This window comes from Siphateles boraxobius, unplaced genomic scaffold (assembly GCF_051911475.1).
Source record: "Siphateles boraxobius isolate OS27281-9 unplaced genomic scaffold, OSU_SipBor_1 5, whole genome shotgun sequence".
Classification (NCBI taxonomy): Eukaryota; Metazoa; Chordata; class Actinopteri; order Cypriniformes; family Leuciscidae; genus Siphateles; species Siphateles boraxobius.
In genome coordinates, this window is record NW_027509141.1 from 5694818 (window position 1) to 5715494 (window position 20677).

General features: G+C 38.1%; 2 protein-coding genes across 4 annotated transcripts in view; one reads left to right on the forward strand and one right to left on the reverse strand.

Annotated features, from left to right (window-relative positions):
• The window catches only part of atg7 (ATG7 autophagy related 7 homolog (S. cerevisiae)), a 129785-nt gene extending 128526 nt beyond the window's left edge, over nt 1-1259 (forward strand). For both annotated transcript variants that reach the window (XM_077202609.1, XM_077202610.1), the window contains exon 20: nt 901-1259. In XM_077202609.1, the coding sequence (XP_077058724.1) occupies nt 901-933 (33 nt within the window). In that variant the 3' untranslated portion in view covers nt 934-1259. The remainder of the gene's footprint in view (nt 1-900) is intronic.
• A 2350-nt stretch (nt 1260-3609) lies between these two features.
• Nucleotides 3610-20677, reverse strand: part of vgll4b (vestigial-like family member 4b) — an 84883-nt gene continuing 67815 nt past the window's right edge. For both annotated transcript variants that reach the window (XM_077202652.1, XM_077202651.1), the window contains 3 exons: nt 7962-8178; nt 6738-6849; nt 3610-5879 (listed from right to left, as the gene is read on the reverse strand). In XM_077202652.1, the coding sequence (XP_077058767.1) occupies nt 5647-5879; nt 6738-6849; nt 7962-8178 (562 nt within the window). In that variant the 3' untranslated portion in view covers nt 3610-5646. The remainder of the gene's footprint in view (nt 5880-6737; nt 6850-7961; nt 8179-20677) is intronic.

A 20677-nucleotide genomic window follows, 5' to 3' on the forward strand; every position in this document is an offset into this window, starting at 1 on the left:
GTTCGGCTTTTATTAGCATGTCAATGACACGGAGCTTTTGACAGCCAGGTGTGCACAGAAGACACACACACACACACACACACACACACACACACACACACACACACACACACACACACACACACACTCACGCGCGCCTGGACCGTTCGTCTTCAGTCTCGCCTCCTGTCTCTGTTCTGCATGTAGTGTGAGTTTGGTCTTCAGATGAGTGTGTGTGTGCAGGATTAGTGTGTTTGAGAAGAGCTTTATCTGTATGTTCAGATGTTCATCAGATGATAAAGCTGTGCTTTAAACACACACTACACTTTCCTGTCTTATGATCCTCAGAGGAGTTTTGATTAAATGCTAGCACGTCTTCTGCTCACCAAAACTGCGTTTATGATAAAAATACAGTAATATTGTAAAATATGATTCCAGTGTAAATCAGCTGTTTTCTATGTGAATATATAGTAAAGTGTAATTTATTGCTGTGATCAAAGCTGAATTTTCAGCATCATTACTCCAGTCTTCAGTGTCACATGATCCTTCAGAAATCACTATAATATGATGATTTGATGCTCAAGAAACATTTATGATTATTATCAGTGTTCAAAACAACAGCATTTATTTGAAATAGTAAAGAAATTTATAATTTTACAAAAGATTCTGTCACTTTAGATCAACTTGCTTATTTGCTTATTGCTTATAGATGCTTATTTACTGAATAAAATATATACTAACCCCAGTAGTGTGTCAGTTTCCACCGAAAAATGCAGCAGAACTGTTTCCAGCGGATTTACACTGGAATAATATTTCACTAATATTTTTGATCAAATGCTGCAGCCTCAGTGAGCAGAAGACTCTTTCAGAAACTGTTGACATGTATAATGTAACAGTGTGATGTGATCTTCTGTTCTGCAGATCTGGGACATGAGTGACGACGACAGCATCTGAAGATCATCTGTGACTCATATTCATATTCAGATTCAGACCATTACCTGAACAGGTGCATAATCACCTCACTGTAAATGCATCGTTCATGACACACCTGTAGAAATATCTGAACCATTCAGTGTTAAATCTCTGCTGATACTAGGATGTGTTTTTAACTGTCCTCATGTTCCTCGAGATGTTTATGGCAGGGTCTGTATCTTCCTAATGCAAACCTGGACGCTCATGTTGCAGGTGTGGGTCAGTATTACCCAGTCACTCAACATAACGTCTGTTCTACATCTTTAAATGTCTTTTCTCACAATAAACATGGGCTATATTCACAGTAATCCACTTGGTGATGTTTTCTTGCGTTCGGTCACTGAGGTAAGCTGGTAAATAACACGACCGCTGCATCCACGTCCTGGCAGGGACGTGTACAGGAATTATGAGGGGCAGTTGCTCTGACCTGAAAAAAGGGCTTCCTGTACATTCAGTTGTGCTTCTTGCTCGTATTCAGTTCTGATGGTAGGCTACGGGCAACTACGCATGATTTGAGGTATGATTGCGTAAAGGGAACAGGAATTCCGGTAGGGAACAGAATCGACTGCTAAACCCAGGGCCGATCCTGAACTCCCCCTGGGGCCCTAAGCAAAAGGGGCCCTCTACCTGACCTGTGACGCCGTGAGCTATGTAAACCATTTGCCATTGCCACACAATCACACCTGACACTTCAGTGCTCCCAATACAATCCTCCCTCCTTTAAACAAAACAGTCAAAGAATAAGTACAACAATATAGAACAGAATGAGGTTCAAACAAACAATATTTATTGAATAGAGTATTTTCTATAGAATGTTAACATAACAAGTGAATATTAACGTAAACATAAATAAGAAGAAAATAATAAATTATAACCCTGAGCTTTGGCTTTTGGGATTAACTTTGGTTCTCTCTACAGCCTGGGTATTTTCGGCATCAGTATGATTTTTTTTATTTATTATTATGCATGTTGAAGCAATTCTTGATTTATGGTTATTATTTACCGAGGGATGTGCATCCATATTGACCAGTGTGTCCAGCTAATCAACATTTTAAATTCAATATAGCCTATAAATCAATAGTCAATCAATGTCAAATTGTCAATACATTGCTTTCTATCTTGCATAATTAGTGCAGTTGTTTAGAGTTTTTAACTACACTGAGACTAGATAATCAGTTTCTTGTTTTATAAATGTGACTTTGATTGGGAGTGCCATTATTCACGTGCATTGTACAGTATGTCTGGTCTCCACATATTTCTGCTTGAAAAATGCGAGTTTTATTTCGTGCACGCGCATATGAACGCACGATAACACACGCGACGCGGTTATGTTTTCCGAACAAACACCGTTGCACTTTGTCGTTTATCAAAAACAAACGTAATAATTTTTTTTAATTTTACTCTCACTTTTGTCAGGCACAAAGTGATGCAATAGATGCACTGCCTGCCCAGCTAGGTTAGCAAGACCGAAAAACATCAAACTTTGCTGACATCAAACTTAGAGAGGAGAGAACACAAGTTTACCTGATTGTTGTTCCCGCAATTCACTCTCATGGGTTTTTTCTTCTTCCTCTTTTCGTGACCAGAAGGATAGTTTCGCTTCATTTTGTCATGGATGTTGTACACATTAACTGACACGCTATGACACGAGATGGAGGCGGGGCCTTAAGTAATTTGTGGGGTCTTACGCACCAGTCGCGTGCAGCGCTGCAGCCACGTAAACAGTTTGCCCTTCCCTTACTGACTTTCACTTTCGGTGCACGAATGGAAGTGAATGAGGCTTTGCGATTTAAAAAAAAATAAATAAAAAAATGTATCTAGGCCTATGTGAAATTCTGCAGCCATTGTACGATTTTTTTTTTTTTCTCGGAAGGGCAACTTGAGTCGAGAAGGGCATATGGGCAGTTGCCCGGGCAACCTGAGCAACCCCCCTGTGCACGTCCCTGCGTCCTGGAAGTACCATCATTATAAAATGACAGCGTTCTCCGAGACGGTTATTGGCGTCAGGAAGAAACACTAGTGATAGTGCAATAGTTTAATGCAGTGGGTTCTCACATTTTAATTATGAGTTTTTACTATTCAGAAACTCGTGGAATTTCAGTCATTCTGACATGATGTTTAAAATTACTTCAGGGTTCGTATAAGGTGGTTGAATTTGAAGCTTTTAAATCCTGGAAAATCCTTGAAAACAGAGAAAAGTGCTTGAATTATTGAAAGACAATATGTGGGAAATTAGCATTTAATTTTATTGATAAAACAAAATCAACGTTGCAACACATCTAATATAGATATAGAGCCATTACACATGGCTATGAGTGTGATATTGCTCATAAATATATGCAAGTATGATACATCTTTCATTCTTCAGCTCATACATACATAGGAGAAAACATCAGGAAAGCGATGTCTTTGTCAGTGTCCTTTCAGTAGTTAAAGTTGCCAGTTATTGCTCGTTTCTCACTTTATTTGTTCCATTTTATTTTATTAGTTTTTTTTGTTTATCTATTTACCTCTTTTAGAATTTGAAAGATAATAAAGATATTGTTTGATAAATCAGATCTCAGGTTGTAGTCCTATTGCCTTAAGTCCTGCTAGATGCAGTATTTCACACCCGGTCACGTCTCATTTCTTCAGAAAGGATGAGCCTGAAGTCACGGCTGTGGTTTAAGAGCACTTTATTGTTCATCGAGGCTACTTAAAGTACAAAACAATGGCCTGCCAAAAGTTTGTTTTATTCCAAGGAGAAACAAGGCCATGAAATGAGGGTATAATACAGATTTACAAATCATTAAGAAGTACACTCGAGGTGCAGTGAAGTGTTTAAACGTTGGTTTCTAGTCGTCGTTCTCCTGGAAGCGCACATCAAAATAGAAAATATGGTTGCTCAGATCCCAGCAGGTCACATGGGATTGAGGAACTCGCTCAGACTCGAGGTCCGTTTGTTCAAATGTCTCCAGAGACAGTTCAGAAGTGTGTCGAGACTCTGCTCAGTAGCCTTCGGAAATAATACACAAGTGGCTATTACACTAACGCAGTGTTTTCATAGAGTAACTGTGTGTTCCTGCACTTTAACCTTAAACAGACAAAAACACCTACAAACAAAAAAGATCAACTTTTTTCCTCAAAAAAAAAAAAAGCATGATTACAATAAAGGACAAAGGGAAAAATTAAATAGCTACATATCATTAAAACAAATTAATTGTTCCTCAAAAATACCTACGATTTTTTTTCTCTGTACATTCGTTACGCACAGCGTAATGATGGTCTTATAGTTTCCTATATAAAAACTTTTTTAAGTGATTTGCCTACAGTGTGTAGGATGACAAGCAGAGAGTGTGAGAAAGTGTTTTCTACACAGTAAACTGGTAGTGAAATTTGTGTGTGACGGTGGGATTCGACAACGGTGTGGGAATGACATCGCAGTCGACGATCCACAGATGTATCCGATGTTTTTCACTGGGCCGAAGGAATGTAAGGACGAGCTCCTGCTTCTGCAACCTCGCGTCACACTTTCTAGTTCGTAGCTAAACTGAACGCAGGAGAAGGTACAAGACGTTCCCTATCGGAGGAATGTATTGTGTTTCGGTTAAGAGGAGATGAAGAACGACGAACACACACGGAATTAGCTTGACGTTTTCGGCAGATTGTCAACGCTAGTTGACGTGTCCATAACTGCTAACGCTGCTTTTTCAGTCATGCAAAGCAACAGCATCCTGTACCACGGATTAATAACATACAAAAACCAACCGTTATTATATATTTATATATATATATATTTATATATATATATATGTATAGATGGCCTGTCCGGAGGCTGATTTCTCTTCTGTATCTGGCAGCTACCATGATGAATATTGAATAGAAAATAATAATATGGAGTACAACTGTACCAGCAGTAAGTTTATCTAGGACTGTTACTGACAAAAATAGAATCAAATCTGAAGGAGAAAAAAGGCTAAAGTATTACGATTGAAATGTCTACACGATAATAGATACCAGCTATTTTTTCAAAAACATGCACTTATAAGCACTAGTCTATTCTTAAACGCCTACGCTACTAAACCACGGTGCCTGGGGGAACCAATCCGAAAGTCCAGTTGAATGTGTGTTTTCTCCTGTTTACGAACGCATCACTTCCCATCTGTGACATCATCACCGCTCTGAACACCCGACACCACCTCCATCCATCCATCCATAGTGCAAAATCAGTCCAGGCCTTTCGTTTCAAGTATACACGTGCAGATACAGGATTACACCGGGAGAGAGAGTGTGTGTGTGTGTGTGTTTCTGTGTGTGTGTGTGTGTGTGTGTTTATGTGTGTGAGAAAGACAGAATGGGCACAATGGAAGAATGGCTTCTGGGTAAAAAAAAAAAGGTTTGCATCAGCGGTTTCTTTGGTATCTGGATGGTTAGATAAGCGCCTGGCTGATTTTGATCTCAAAAACCTGTTGATTTTGTGTGTGTGTGTGTTTTTTTTAAGGAACGGGCATCCCATAATGCAACAGCCAAGCTATAAGTATACTAGCAAACTTACAAACAAACAAAGAATTGAAAGAAAAAAAAAAACTGCACAAATGAGAGTTAAACGAGCGTTCTTATGTACAGCGCTATACATGAGCTCTGCTGAAGCACGCGTGCTGCTCTGAGAGTGGGCTAGTCTGGAAGAGGTTCTGGGTCCACTGCTTTCACTGGTCCTCAGGACACGAGGGAAGGGGATTGGTTGTGGTTGACCATGTGAGCGCTGGAAGAGGAGGAGTCTGGGGTCTTGGCCTTGATCTGGAGCCACTTCTCCCCCAGGGCCTTGGCGAAGTGGTCGTCCACCGAGCCGGTGATGGACACGGAGTTGGGCTCCGGCTCCGGCTCCTTGTAGTTCTTGCCCAGACTGCGCCGGAAGTGCTCCTCGATCACGGGGTCACAGGCGGTGTTCGCTGCAAGACACATGCATTCTGCTCAATTCAGTGCATCAAACACACTAAAACACGTGACAAGGATAATAAATGCCACTTGAAACTAACTTTATTCTAGAGCTGCTGTAAAGCCCAAACAATCTGTTACTGTAATCTCCTATTATGACTGTAAAGTGAAACAGTCTATATTGTTGAAAGCGCTGTATAAATGGAGGAGACTTGACTTTAAGGCACTCAAGGACACCGTACACAAATCAAACAATCAAATCACTAAAAGCTATTCACTATAAGCTTCAAAACAGGGCCGGAATGTCTTTTTCCTATTTTTTTTTTTTTTTTGAACGGACATATTCACACTAAAGTATGACAAAAATGCCCATGTATCCTACTAAACATAGTCAGTTAAGTGAACATAAACCGTTGAGAAAGACAACGCATGTGTACACTAACGGTATAATGGATCCATTTTTGAAATCCCAAAAAAAACACCAAAAAAAAAAACACTGCTTTTGACTGAATAACTTTGTACAAATTAAAATTATTTTGCTCAGACTGTCCTCTCAATGAAAGGTGTACAATTCTGGAATTCATAACCTGATTATTTAAAATCTGCTGCAAGTTTCAACATTTTAAAAAAAGCCACTAAGTCTTGGTTAATTCAGCAACAAACTTGTTCTCATGTTTAGTTTTCCAATACATTTAATATTGTTTAATAACAACCTGATCAAATAAACTGAGATTTACTTAAATGATGTCACTTCCTGCATGTTACAATTACTTCTGGTACTGGTAACTGGATTAAATTGAATTGAATGTTTAGATAATTGATCTGCCATCTAATAGCTGTGTCTGTGGAGCATGAGCAGGAACTGTACTCACAGTTGGAGGGTCTGCGGTAGCTGGGGGTCAGGCCGCTGTGGGACACGGTGCAGTGCGTCAGGTTACAGTTACGGTTGTTCGCTGGGGCACATGTGATCACAGAGGGACGATTCTGCACACACACACACACACATCAGATGAGCAAGCGTACAGGCAAACAAAACAACAACTAATGTATTCATTACTTCAATGAGCTCATTGTTTCTGGATTAAATTATGAAAATGTTTTAATTAATACCTTTTTCGCTAACTGTGATTTTGTATATGTACATTTCTGAAATGCATAACTTTAATCTGTTATCAGAGGTAACTGTTTCTCTAAATTGTAATGTGGACTCATCATTTTAAAGCAGCTTTACAGAAAGTGCATGTGTATTGTGAAAAGCGCTATACAAATAAATGTGAATTGAACTAATGCAACTAGCGCTTTTAGATTTGTCCATAAAGAGTCTAGACTTCCTAAATCATAAAATCACAGCATGTTTGTTCATTTGGCTGCAGGAGAACAGAGCTGACTGATCCTGGTCTCGAGCGGTGCATCGGATCGCAGTTGATCGTGATGTGTATGGATCCGCTCCTCACGGTCCCCATGCATGTGATCCGCGGATTCACTGCTAAATTTAACCATCATAGAGTGAAAGTTTATAATTTGGACGTGTTTAGTCTGGCCAATTTACACATTCAAACAATTTTAAACGCGGTGAGAGAGAATGCCTAAATGTAAAGTATTCTTTTGTTTATGTCACAAGTGAACAGTTGAGAAAGAAATCAACCGACGTTCGTTGGTTTAAAAATTTTTTTTGCTGGCCAACGATTATCGCATCCAAAATTAAGTTTGTGTTTACATAATATGTGTGTGTGTACTGTGTATAATTATTTTGTATGTATAAATACGCACACATGCACATTTAATAAAATGTGTTATTTATATATATAAAATATAAATCATGTATAAATACAGTAGTCAACATTTGAAGTGGATCAAAAAAAAGTTGACAAGTTCCTAAGACAAGAACGGGTAATGTTCAAAATTCATGTGTAACTTTGATGAAAGGTTTTGATCCACTTCAAATATTTACTACTGTATACACAGTATACACATGCAAACATTTATTAAATATATACATGCATATGTGTGTGCATTAATATATACAAAATAATTATACACCGTACACGCACATATATTATGTGTTTGTGTGGTTGAGTGTGTGTTGTGGGTGCTACCTGCTGGCGCTCGACAGGGCTGAGCGCGGGTGAGATGCTGACGGTGCGTGTGTCCGTGTGCTTGGTCAGAGCGAGGGGCTGGTCCATGGCCAGGCTGGGCATGTGGGCGTAGAGATGCCCACCAACGAGACCCACGCTGGGGGGGGCGAGGCGCTCGACGGGGCTGCGGCTGCGCTCCCGGGGGTCCTTGCGATAGTCCCCGTTGGCAGGCTTTCCTCTGCAAGACAAACAAAGGAGGGATTGTATGGTGAAGGACACAAACCAGCGGAGATATTAATGCATTCAGTGGGTCTGGCAAGAGTTGCGCACCTCCCGCGAGCCATGACTGCACAACTAGGGTTTGTATGGAGTCAATATTATACTCAAGTATTCGCTTGGTGCGCTCAACAAATAATCTCTATTATTTTAACCCTCTGGTGCTCTTTGGTCATTTTTAACTGAACATTTTTACATTTGTGTTGTTTGGAATGGTACGAAACTTGGTAAAGTTTTGGCACTTGCTGTGTGAACACACACACACACACACACACACACACACACACACTGAAAGATCATTTACTGAGATATCAGCCTCATATGCGGAACAAAACTTGTTTCGATTTATGGCTTTGATTTTCTCACAGTTTTAGAGTAAAATGTTTTTGAAAATATTTTTTCATATAAAAATTGAAAATTTTTTTGCACATTTTTCATAAACAAAACAATAAACGTAGGGCTGCACAATTAATCGAATTTCTTATCGCGATTACGATTACGAATGCCACGATTACGTAATCGTTCAAAGCCGCAATTACAAAAGAAAATCCACTCTGCGTGTGTGTTTAGAGCATAATAATTTTATGAGAGGTGAATCCCGACTACTTCAGAAAACCCAGCACAATATGACATACCAGGCAGTGACGTAAGTGTACGCTGAAATAAAAAGACTTTCACCTCAGAAAAACGGGCTTTACTGTCCTGTCAGCCGTTATACTTTGCTCGTAGCGCACACTCTTCAATTGCACGTGCAAATGCGGCGGCGTGCGCTGTCTATCGCTTCACTGTATAAAGTGCAAAAGAAACTACGAGCATGCAACGTCGTTACAATGCAAATTATTAAGTCACGAAATAAAAGTAAAATACCAATAAATCACGTGTTAGCTGAGAAGGATTTGCATTCAGGAGCTGTTTCATTAACAGTTCTTGTTATTGTGTATTCACCATGGTAACTGTCGTTTCCATAACCCCAAAATGCCACTTTATTTTCACTCTGTGTTATTTTTTTATATTTTTAAATGAATGTGGTGGCTCATATCAACATTGTATTAACAAAAACTAGTTTGGGACTGCCATTTAATTGCTTTAGCATAGTCCTAATGTTTATCTAGTCTTTACTATTAGTCAGTCTTACAATTTCTGTGTATGTTAAGTAAAGGGGGACAGTACTGTGTGTGTGTGTGTGTGTGTGTGTGTGTGTGTGTGTGTGTGTGTGTGTGTGTGTGTGTGTGTGTGTGTGTGTGTGTGTGTGTGTGTGTGTGTGTGTGTTAACAATTTTTGTTTAAACATGTATTATAATACGCCTATATATATGTAGGGCTAGTCCGAATACCATTTTTTGAGCTTCGAAGCTTCGGTAGTAATGAACATCGAATATTCGAAGCTTCGGCGAGAGGGGGCTGATCATATTCTTTTCACTAATAAAGGCAGGAATCTCTGTGTTGGTCTGTCTTTTTGCATTTTGATTATTTCGAGAACCGTTCATCCAACCGACTTCACAAGGGAGTGCAGTGTTGCATTTGGTGCAATATAGATGGACACGCGAGACGCGACACATTCAGAATTAATAAACTTTTAGTCAGCTACAGAACAGCGCGAGCGGGAAGCAGCGCACCTCACGCGGGCAGGGTTTATATGCTCCGAGAACGGACACTCCACTATGATATAAAACGCACACACACAGGTCTGTTAAATTAAGCAATACTTTTAAGGTAGTCTAATATTTTTCTGACTAACAAATTACTGACACAGTAAAGGGTAGATTTAAATTAAGAAAAACGAAATTTAAATAAAGAAAAAAATTAATTTAAATAAGGAAAAACGAAATTTAAATAAAGAAAAAAATAAATTTAAATAAAGAAAAACAAAACTTAAATAAAGAAAAACGAAACTTAAATAAAGAAAAACGAAATTTAAATAAAGAAAAATGAAACTTAAATAAAGAAAAAACGAAATTTAAATAAAGAAAAACGAAATTAAGTTAAATTAAAAACGAGATTAATTTAGATTGATAATAACGGGTAAAAGGCTAATACATTTTGTTTCTATTATTCTATTTTCCACAATGTCAAAGCAACGCAGCTTAACCCAAAACACAAGCTCAGGCATGCACTTTCGTCCATACAAACTCCGCTGTTCTGCGCTCTAGCCAGAGAACACTCCCGTTGCAGTTAGGCGTCGGTTCTATTTCTAGCATGCACGCATTTTCCGCGTGGCTCGAGCCGCGCCTGAGACGCGTGTTTCACACAGGCAGTGTGCAAACTCCAACCTGTTAACATGGGAGCTGAAATAAAAACGTACATGCCACACAGCTGAGACGCTCACGCCATGCAGCCAGTGTGTCGCCGGCCTTATTCAAGCGCGAGTGAGAACCGTTTCGCGGGGGATCCCAGGTGTGCAAAAAAAAAAAAAAAACGAATATTCGAATGTCAAATTTTCAAATCGAATACCAACCCACCGAACGAATATTCGAATATTCTGGTCCAGCCCTATATATATTCAATGTAAATTGTGATAATCGTAATTAATAATCGCAATTACAATTTCAAGGGAATAATCGGCAATTATGATTTTTGTGATAATCGTGTAGCTCTAAATAAACTTAAAATTCTGTAACCTTTAAGTTCACTTTTTAAAACTTTTCACTTCAGCAATAGTCTGCCACGTGTCGTCTTTGAAAAGAGATTAAACTTAAAGGATTAGTTCACTTTTTAAAAAACTTTTGTTGATAATTTACTCGCCCCCGTGTCAGCCAAGATGTCCATGTCTTTCTTTCCTCAGTCGAAAAGAAATTAAGGTTTTTGATGAAAACATTTTAGGATTTTTCTCCATATAATGGACTTCATTGGGTACCAAACGGTCCAAGGTCCAAATGACAGTTTCAGTTCAGCTTCAAATGGCTTTAAACGACACCAGACAATGCATAAGGGTCTTATCTTGCAAAACGATCGGTCATTTTATAAGCAAAAATGCTGAATGGCACAAATATTGAATGAACGAAATGACTCGAAAAAAGATTAGTTCATTTTGATGAAACAGGAGAGTCACGAACGTGCATCACAGAACAGAGCAAGGCGAGCTTTTGTGCTTATAAAACTTAAACTTTTTTATTTATTTTTGAAATGACCGATCGTTTCGCAAGATAAGACCCTTATGCATTGTCTGGTGTCGTTTAAAGCCATTTGAAGCTGAACTGAAACTGTCATTTGGACCTTGGACCGTTTGGTACCCAATGAACTCCATTATATGGAGAAAAATCCTACAATGTTTTCATCAAACTGAAGAAAGAAAGACATGGACATCTTGGATAACATGGGGGTGAGTAAATTATCAGCAAAAGTTTTTTAAAAAGTGAACTAATCCTCTAAGTCTGAGCTTTAAAGCATTCAAGATTTATCAAAGTTTAAGGCGAGACACTACAGGTGAATAGGGTATTTTTTTTAACTAGCAGATATCACCATGAAACTTTGCCAGTTGATTACCTACATTAAGATGAGAAAAAAATGTATTACAAGTTTTCTGTAATTTAATGTTTAAATATGCAAATTAGACATTATCTAATTAAATATGCGCAAATCTGCATATATTTTAAAAAACGAAATCTGAGTATTGGATAAAGCCAGGTTCAAAATTATTTTAAGAAGGGTTTGTATGGAGTCAACATTGCTTATACTCAAGTATTTGCTTGGTGTGTTCAAAACTTTCTTTAAAATAAGGATTATTTGTAGTTTCATTTGATCAAAAGCTTGTCAGATTAAGATAAAACTTTATATATCCCCAATGAGAAATTTAGGCGTTACAGCAGCATAAGCAAGACAAAACCAAATATTACACTTAAGACGACAAAAAACATATTGCAACTATGTATTCCAAAGATAAATTATGTAGGAAGACCAAAAAGCATTATTAGATTAGCTCAGATGGCTTGCTACAAAAGGCTCTTTCCCACTACCGACCTCCTTTCCTGTTTTTCTTTTCCCCCTTTAAAAGAATAGACACACATGCAGCAAAAGCCCAAAGCGTTTTCCACCCTTCCGGAACGATCGGCCTCCTGTTGCCAACAGAGGAGGCCCAGCGAGGGGCAAACACACCATTCAACAGCCTTCATCTGTTCTTCACAGGAAGAGAACTTAATACCCTTCACCGGCACACAAGCGCCGAACAACAGCGAGTGAAACTCTAATCAGGTATTTGAAGGAAATGCTTTCAATGCAGAATCAGTAACCTCAGTTTGGTGAGCGATAAACGCTGGGTTTCGTCGAGGCTCAGCTGTGTGGGATGCGATCCTTGAAATCGTCTGTTTCTTGGCAACGCAATTGGCAAGCGAAGCATCTGCAAGTAAATTGTTACGTCTACCGGAAATTACTGTCCTCACAATAACTGATAGAAAGCTGGAGAGGGAAATCTGTCAGAAACTACTCCGTCACCGTATGCTCTGCACTGAAAGCTGATCTTGCTCTGTACATCAGGCCAGAAGAAGAAGAGACTTCATGATGACAGCAGGGCTGGAACCATACATGTATAATAGGACTGCACGATATTAAAGAAAATTGCGATATATGATAGGGCTTTGACTTTTGCCCAAAATCATATTCGAAGTTTGTTTGTTTATTAATATTAATATTTGAATATATTCAAATATTAATTATTAATATTTTGACCATTAAATGCCGCGGCGCTAGGGCTGGGCTAAGGGGGCTTAAGCCCCGAATGTTTTAAGTAAAGCCCCAAATATTTTGTTACCTTGTCCTTCTCATCCAGCAAAACAAATAATCAGAAAAACAAATGTGAATAAGATTACAGCTGCCGCGATTAACTCACCTAATCATGAAAAGTGCATAGGCTATTACGTTTATATTTATATTTTTACCTCTGCATTAAAGGTACTTGCAACGTGCTTTTGCAGCGTTGAGCATTGTAGCCAATCACAGACATGTCTGTTGAACGCATCGGCCAATCAGATGCGTTCCTGTGCTGAAGAGGTGTTTTGCTTAGGTGTTTTGCTTAAGTTTTGCTCAACGTCACAGAGTTCTACACTTTTCGCAAACCTGTGTTTAGGGCTGGGCGATATAGCCTCAAAATTCTATCACGATATTTCAAGAATATTTGCGATAATGATATTTATTACGATATAGACATTTTTCTTGTTGTTGTTAAATTTTCTTATTATGTTTATCTCGCCTAAATGTTTGCTCACTCATTGCGTTTTTACAATGTGGTAATTTTGTTGTTTAGATTTTACACAACACAAGGAAGCTTGATTTCAATCTTTGAATTAAATGTTAAATGTGTGTAGGTCTAACACCAGTATTCAGAAATACTACAGAAACATAATAAAGTAATCAAATGTAAAATAACACAGTCTTTTAGTTCTGTTTCCTGATTAAATTAAATACATAGGCTAATAATTCTCATTCATTACAATTAAAGCCATCTTTTGTTGTTTTGACGACAACATTAATGACAGACGCATAGCCTATGGCTGCTGTCACTTTTACAGCTAGTGCACGGATCCATTGCTGTTTTCATTATACTGTCTGTCACACTGTCACATGCGTTTTATACATAACCGACTGTGTTTATGAGTATACTTACCAAGACCGGAAGTTTTACACAATATTGCGTTTTTCCCCCCATTAAAGCGATATAATCCGCGAAAAATAACTTTAGTTTCTCGCGAGCTGTACTCTATGTATTCACGCAGTGCAACTCTCTCAGAGAGTGCGCGAGTAGCTTACTGGATAGTTTAAAACCGCTTGAATGTTTAAACTGATAAGAATTAAGAATACTTGAAAATTATAAACTTTAGTTACGATGCACTGATGGCTAGATTGTGCAAGAGACCATTCAGTCATGTCCCGACTCCTAAACGTGCGCGAGAGAAGACGCGGGTCGGCAGCCCCGCTGAACACTCAAGCTGTTTGTGAAATTGCTAAATCGTCATCGGAGGCTAACAGGCTGCTCTCGCGCTCAGACAGGTGTTGTTGTTGTGCGTGCTAGGGAACGTTAATGCGCCATACGTCATCGCGTCGCTATATCATTGATATCGCGATATGACACTTTTTTATCATGTAAAATGTATACTGGTATTATCGTGGACGGTATGATATGGCACACCCCTACCTGTCATTATTATTGGCAATAAACTTAAGATGCAAATAAGAGATTCTCGGCAATGTATTTGATATTCTTGATGCTGCTCTGATGCACTCCATTACACACCGCTCTGTTTGTTTTCATGATGAGTAAAAGTTCAGCGGTCTAACGTTAGCTCATTGATGTCAAAATGATTAAAGTAGCCGGGGCTTACCGTTCACAGAAGGCTGTTAACAGTGAACGAATACCTGGTCAAATGTAAGTAGCGCCACACGTTGCTTTTCACATTGTCCGGAGTGTAGATTTCGAACTCCTCGTCAGGAGTTGTTGTAGGCGTTGGCGCGGTCATTGTTTTGATATACACAATAGGCGCTGCGCTAACCAGGACACTAACGTCACCTACAGGAGCCCAGATGACCAATAATTGCCTTGATAATGAGCTTGTGATTCACAACTTCACCAGGCGTGAAAAAGCCTCGAAATCTGAATTGAAAACAACGTTTACAAGCAAACACATTTACACAAAATAATGCCCAAAACAGGTTCGAATATTAAAGGCTGCCTAATATTTGTTCGAATATAAATATTTTTTAAATATTCGAATTCTATTCGAATAACGAAGTTCGGAGTCAAAGCCCTAATATATGATAACTGTGTTATCAATATATGATAACTAATATATGATTCAATATGTGATAAAATAATGCTTATTTTAATTTTAGTGTGTAAAATAAACTTCAATTATCTTTAAAATATATTTAAAATTATATAACATCCATGCGTTTCACATTCTTTTTGTGACGAGAAAACATCCCTACAGCTTCTGAAAGTGAACAGTTTTACTGTCGCGCAAGAAGTGTTATTTAACATCAGTGTAAACCTCGGGGTTTCAGGTTATCCTACATGAGGATTATTTAACAACAGAAACTGAATAATCAAATGTAAAAATAAACACCGCTTAGTTTTCACTGTATGTAATAAATAAATACTGATTCTTATTAAAGCTACAAAAGTTATTCAGCAGAGAGCAGAGACTGAGAGTGATTTTCTCTTTGTCTTTTGTTCATGACCCAGTCATTGCAAGCCGTTGAAATATGCATATCGATATATACATGTGTGATATTTGGATAATTTCAATATATTGTGCATCCCTAATATATATACAACAATTATTTATTTATTTATTTATTTATTTTTTGCTTATTGGAATCGAAATTATGGAATCGATAAGAATCGTAATGGATAAGGATAATCGAAAGTGATACCCAACCCTAAGCTGGACTCGTGGATGTGCCATGTAAACTAACAGAAACCTGCTAGGGTTGAAAATGACATCTGTGATCCACACAATTGACAATTTTTTGACTGAGGATTTTTGACCATTTCGCTAATGAGGCCACACCTTTTCACCACAATAGAACAATCATGTGAATCTATATTCAGCTCTTCAGGCATCATGTTATTAGCAGTAAGGTCAGATCTAAGAGAAAAACCTGCTGAAACCCTCTTCACTCAAGATCCTTTGAAAACAAACAGCAAAGAGGCTTTTCATGAGATCTTTCAGTTCCCTGCGATTCCTCTCTGACGGGAGCAAAATGCTCTGGCAATAATCCACCAGTGCTTTCAAGACTCTTGCTCCGAGAAAGAACAATCAGTTATGTGGGATTCAGAATAGCTAGAATCTACTTTCACATGAAGCTCTTGTGTGTTTTGATGTTTTAGGCTCAATATAAAAGTAAATAATGTGCTAAATTTTAGTACGGTGACAGAAATAAGCCAAAGTATTCAAGGAGCAGTCTTTGTGCCATTGAGCTGGATGTAATGTAACTATTAAAAACAACAACAGTTTAAATAACTAGATTGGCGAGAGCATTCACAAATCATTGCTCTGCCATGACAGTAGTTGACCTAAAAGAGAAAACTGACCATAGATGTTCGTTTAATCTGGTGCTCTTTAGTCACCTTTGACAAGAAATTTAATTAAAAAAGACAAACGTTTTTTTTTTTTATTCATCGTAATGGTACGAAACTTGGTAAAGGTTTTGGCACTTGCTATGTGGACACAACAACAACAAAAAAATTCAATCATGAACAGGATTCATAAAGGTTAAACGGTCCTGTAAAAAAGTGTCATTAGAAATAATTGGGAGACTAATTTTATCTAGTGAAAACGTTTGGTACTGCAGCCAAACAAAATCTTACTGAACGTTCATTTTTTGAGATATCAGGCTCCTTTAGATTTATGGCTTAGATTATTCTTGCCCTTTGAGAGTATACAACGCAGTGTTTCCCCTACCATTGTTTTGGGGGGGCGCCCCGCCCCCCCAAAACGACCCCCCGCCCCCCCTAAAATGCTGACGAAATCCAGTCATAAAAAAGGAATTTAGTGTATAACGCGGAATTTCACGGAATTTGTAAATTTGAGGAAAAAATAGAAAGCAGTTCAGTACACTTGAAATCAAATCGCGATGTAGACTAGTGTGTGTGAATATTAAAACACAAAGACTATTTAAATACAAATCCTGCATGTTCTGTGTGAATGAATGGTGCCGCCGACGCGCAGTTTCATTTACCACACACACACACACACACACACACACTGAAGCACGTGTGACGCTTGCGCTATTTTTTGGCCTATATGAAGACACAAACGCATGAACTTCCTCTCCAGGCTCTAGATCCACTCTGAAAGTCACTTCGTAATAGGGTTGGGAACCGAGAACCGGTTCTTATGCAGAACCGGTAGTGTTTTTGGTTCTGATGCGATGTGTGGACGAAGTGCTGGGAGCTTATCCTTTAATAGCGACGTCTCACCACATAAATATTAAAATTGTAATGAATGCACTGTCCCTCGCGCTATTCGTATAACAAGTTAAAAAAAATTGCGTCAGATATCAACGCAGAGAGAGAGAATAAGACAGTAGAGCTGCACCATTAATCTTTAAACGATCTCGATTCAAACACCCACGCGATCTTATTCCTAAATGACAAAAACTTCACACCGGGACATTCAAATCTGTTTGCGCTGTCGCTGACATGAAACATCTAACGTTAGCTTTACTTTCTGTCTTTTCAACAACACAGTATCGATATTTCTGTGTTAAAAATATTCAAATGATCACAGAAGTACTGAGATAAAAGTTTATAGTTCGAGAATAAACACTGATGTTAAAACAGTTAATCACCTTTTGAAAGTCGCTTCAAATAACGAAAATTCGCTTCAGAATTTACAAAATGTATATAATGAGCGATTACATCATGAATGCCTTTTTTCAAAACGTGTTTTTGTCTTATCCTGAATCACTACGGTAAGGCTGTAATAAGCGTTTAGACTCAGACTACTTTACACTGGTCGGTTCGGCACTGCTGCGGAGTAGCCCAGTGCCTGCGTGACTCACTCGCGTCATTGACATAAACATAGAGAAGTAGCTCCGGCTACAATGTTCTTCCGCAAGACGCATGCATTTCTGTTTATTAACTGCTAGAGCACTTTAATCCAGTAAGGAAACAAGTGAAGTTTCACAGAAATCAATCATTCAAACCGATTTAAAAAATATTATGTTTCACCTGTCTGGATCTTACATGTGTGTTCAAGCATATTCTACCCCTTCTGAGAGGGTATTCCACTGCTGGATATACAATAAGATATAGGAGAGGTCCCAAATTATCCTTGAGAATGCAACATTTTTTATTTTCCTTCAGAAAAAAATATTGCTAAATAATATGTTGCATTTGTTGACATTGCCAGTCTGTTAAACTCATTTGACCAGTAGGGCCTATCAGAAATAAAACACAAAAAGGATTGTGTATTTTCCCCGTACTACTATTTGTATTAGTTTTAATAATTTTTATTGAATGGGAACCGGAACCGGAATCGTTTGGCGGAACCGGAACCGAAAAATTTCTTACGATTCCCAACCATAGACAGTATGTTCCCAACCCTACTTCGTGATCATTTAACCGCTTCATTTGAGAACAACTATCATCATGACATAAACACACAGAAACTCAAAAGGTCTTCACGGCAACCCGTCAAAATAAAAGTTCGGTTTAACTTGACAGAAATATATTACTGTTGTACATTAGAATTTAGATATGTCCCAATGTAATAATACACTAACACTAATCCAAATAAATTATCATCAAAACTGAAATTTTTAAGGAATAATCCATGTTTTAATTTTAACAGTAAAGCTCATTGTGCAGCAAGTTATTTGACAAAAAGTTTATTTAATTTCACATGATTAAAATTGATGATAAATGATACAATTTTTGTTTTATGTCTTCATTTTATTACCAGAAAAAACACAACACAGAATTAGTGTTAGTGTGAATTAGCGCAGAATTAATTAGTGTGACTTTTTTTTCATATATTTAAAAAAAAAGTATTGTTTAATGATTCATAATACATGATTTCAATTATTTAGACATGCTTTTTGATTGCAAAAAAATTACACCACGTATCCGTAACACGCCCGCTCCGCAACACTAGCAGTACACCCCCCCCCCCCCCCCCAAAAAAGAATCCTAGGGGAAACACTGCAACGTGATTTTGAAAATATATAGCCTATTTCTTATTTTATAAAAAATCATAATACACATAAAATTCTGTTACTCTAAGTTCACTTTTTTTAAGTGTTCACTTCAACTTTATCTTGCTTTAGCAATCGTCTTTAAAAAGAGATCAACTTTCAGTCTGTGCTCTAAAGCATTCAAGATTTACGACAGTTTAAAATGGAAATGTAAATTTTCAGGTCTATGCACAAAAAGTGAATAAATGGATTATAAATACAGTGTAAACAATTTAGTATTAAAAAAACAACCTTAAAACCCAAAATAAAAAACATCATCAAGCTAAAATATAGTACATTAATTTCATTGAGAAAAAAAAAAAGAGCCATCACGAAGAGCCCCAGAGGGTTAAGTTAACAGCATGATGCTTCGTCCAACAGCTCCCCGACAAAAAACATGCAAGTAAACGGATCTACACAGGAACCCGTGCGCAGGATGAATAAGGCAGGCAGTCTGATCCAAACTTTATAGAAGTGATGTGAAGAACTCTACAAGACTCACTTTAGTCACAGATGCAGGCCAATAAAACTAGGGACATTTTCTCATAATAGCATTTCATAGCCGTGCAGCAAAACCTCACAATTCCACCACGGATCTTGGCAGGAACAGTTCGCTCTTATTTCTCCTTTAAGTCACTGGACCATCGCCCACAAAGATACAGGAAACATCTGGGAGAAATCAAGACGAGGGAGGCAGAACCACAGGATACACAGTCAGAACTGTGGAAATGGCTCTTCAGTCGTTTCATACGCACTGCTCAATATCAGCCATATTTCTAGCATTCTTACAACAAATCATTAGAAACGTGCTTTAAAACATTAGCCAAAGAGCTTTATTAATAGCGTGAGCCGTTAAACTAGTGTTACTTTACATTTCTTAATGAATACATTTACTTCCCATTTGTAAATGTTAAATGTGGTTACTGAAGCTATTAAAACATTTTGGCACGATGATTATTTTTGGCGCAGGTTTTAAGAGGAACATCCAAAAAGGTAAATGGCAGTTTCAGAGTTTGGATCCGTAACACACACTGTGTAATCAGTTTAAAACCGTTTGGCTAACTTGCTTTGACAAATTATAATCCAAACGCAAATGAGCCACTCATATGTTTGTTTAAATATAAAAGTTAGCAGAAAAACATTATTTTATAAACCCTAACCACACTGGCACTGCCTTTTCATGACTCTTTTTGGCTGGCTTCGGATGCATGAGAAATGTGCAGTTTGCAAGTTCCCAGCAGGAACACACAGGCTGCCGTGGATTATTCCCAACTCCAGGAGAACATAAGAAATCAGATGTCTGTCCTTACTCGCTTTCTATAGGGGAGGTTTAGGTCAGACATTGAAAGAATGGACTGCTAATGATAACGTTCTGATCTACACTGCCTAAAGAGACCATTTTATAACTTTTAAGTCTAATTTCAGGCTCTACTAGAGCAGGTTTTCCTGCTTGAAAGTTGATTATTTTCCTCATATTCTCCAGCTCTTCCTCATATTCTCCAGCTGTGCTCTGATTGGTCGGCTGGAGCAGTGTGTTGTGATTGGTCGAGCGCTTTGTGTGTTTGTGAAATGTCCCGCCCCTTACCATAACCGCCAGTTTAACACACTACTAACTAACTCAATCAGGCCCCCCCCCCCCTTTATTCTGCGTATCCTTTATTCTGCGTATGAATTATTATAATGAGGAATATTGTGACGTGTTCGTTCCCGGAAGAAACTCAAGGTACAATGGAGGCGTTTCAGGAGTTCAGAAACACTGACACTGATATAGAGAATAACTGGAGCTTTTCATGA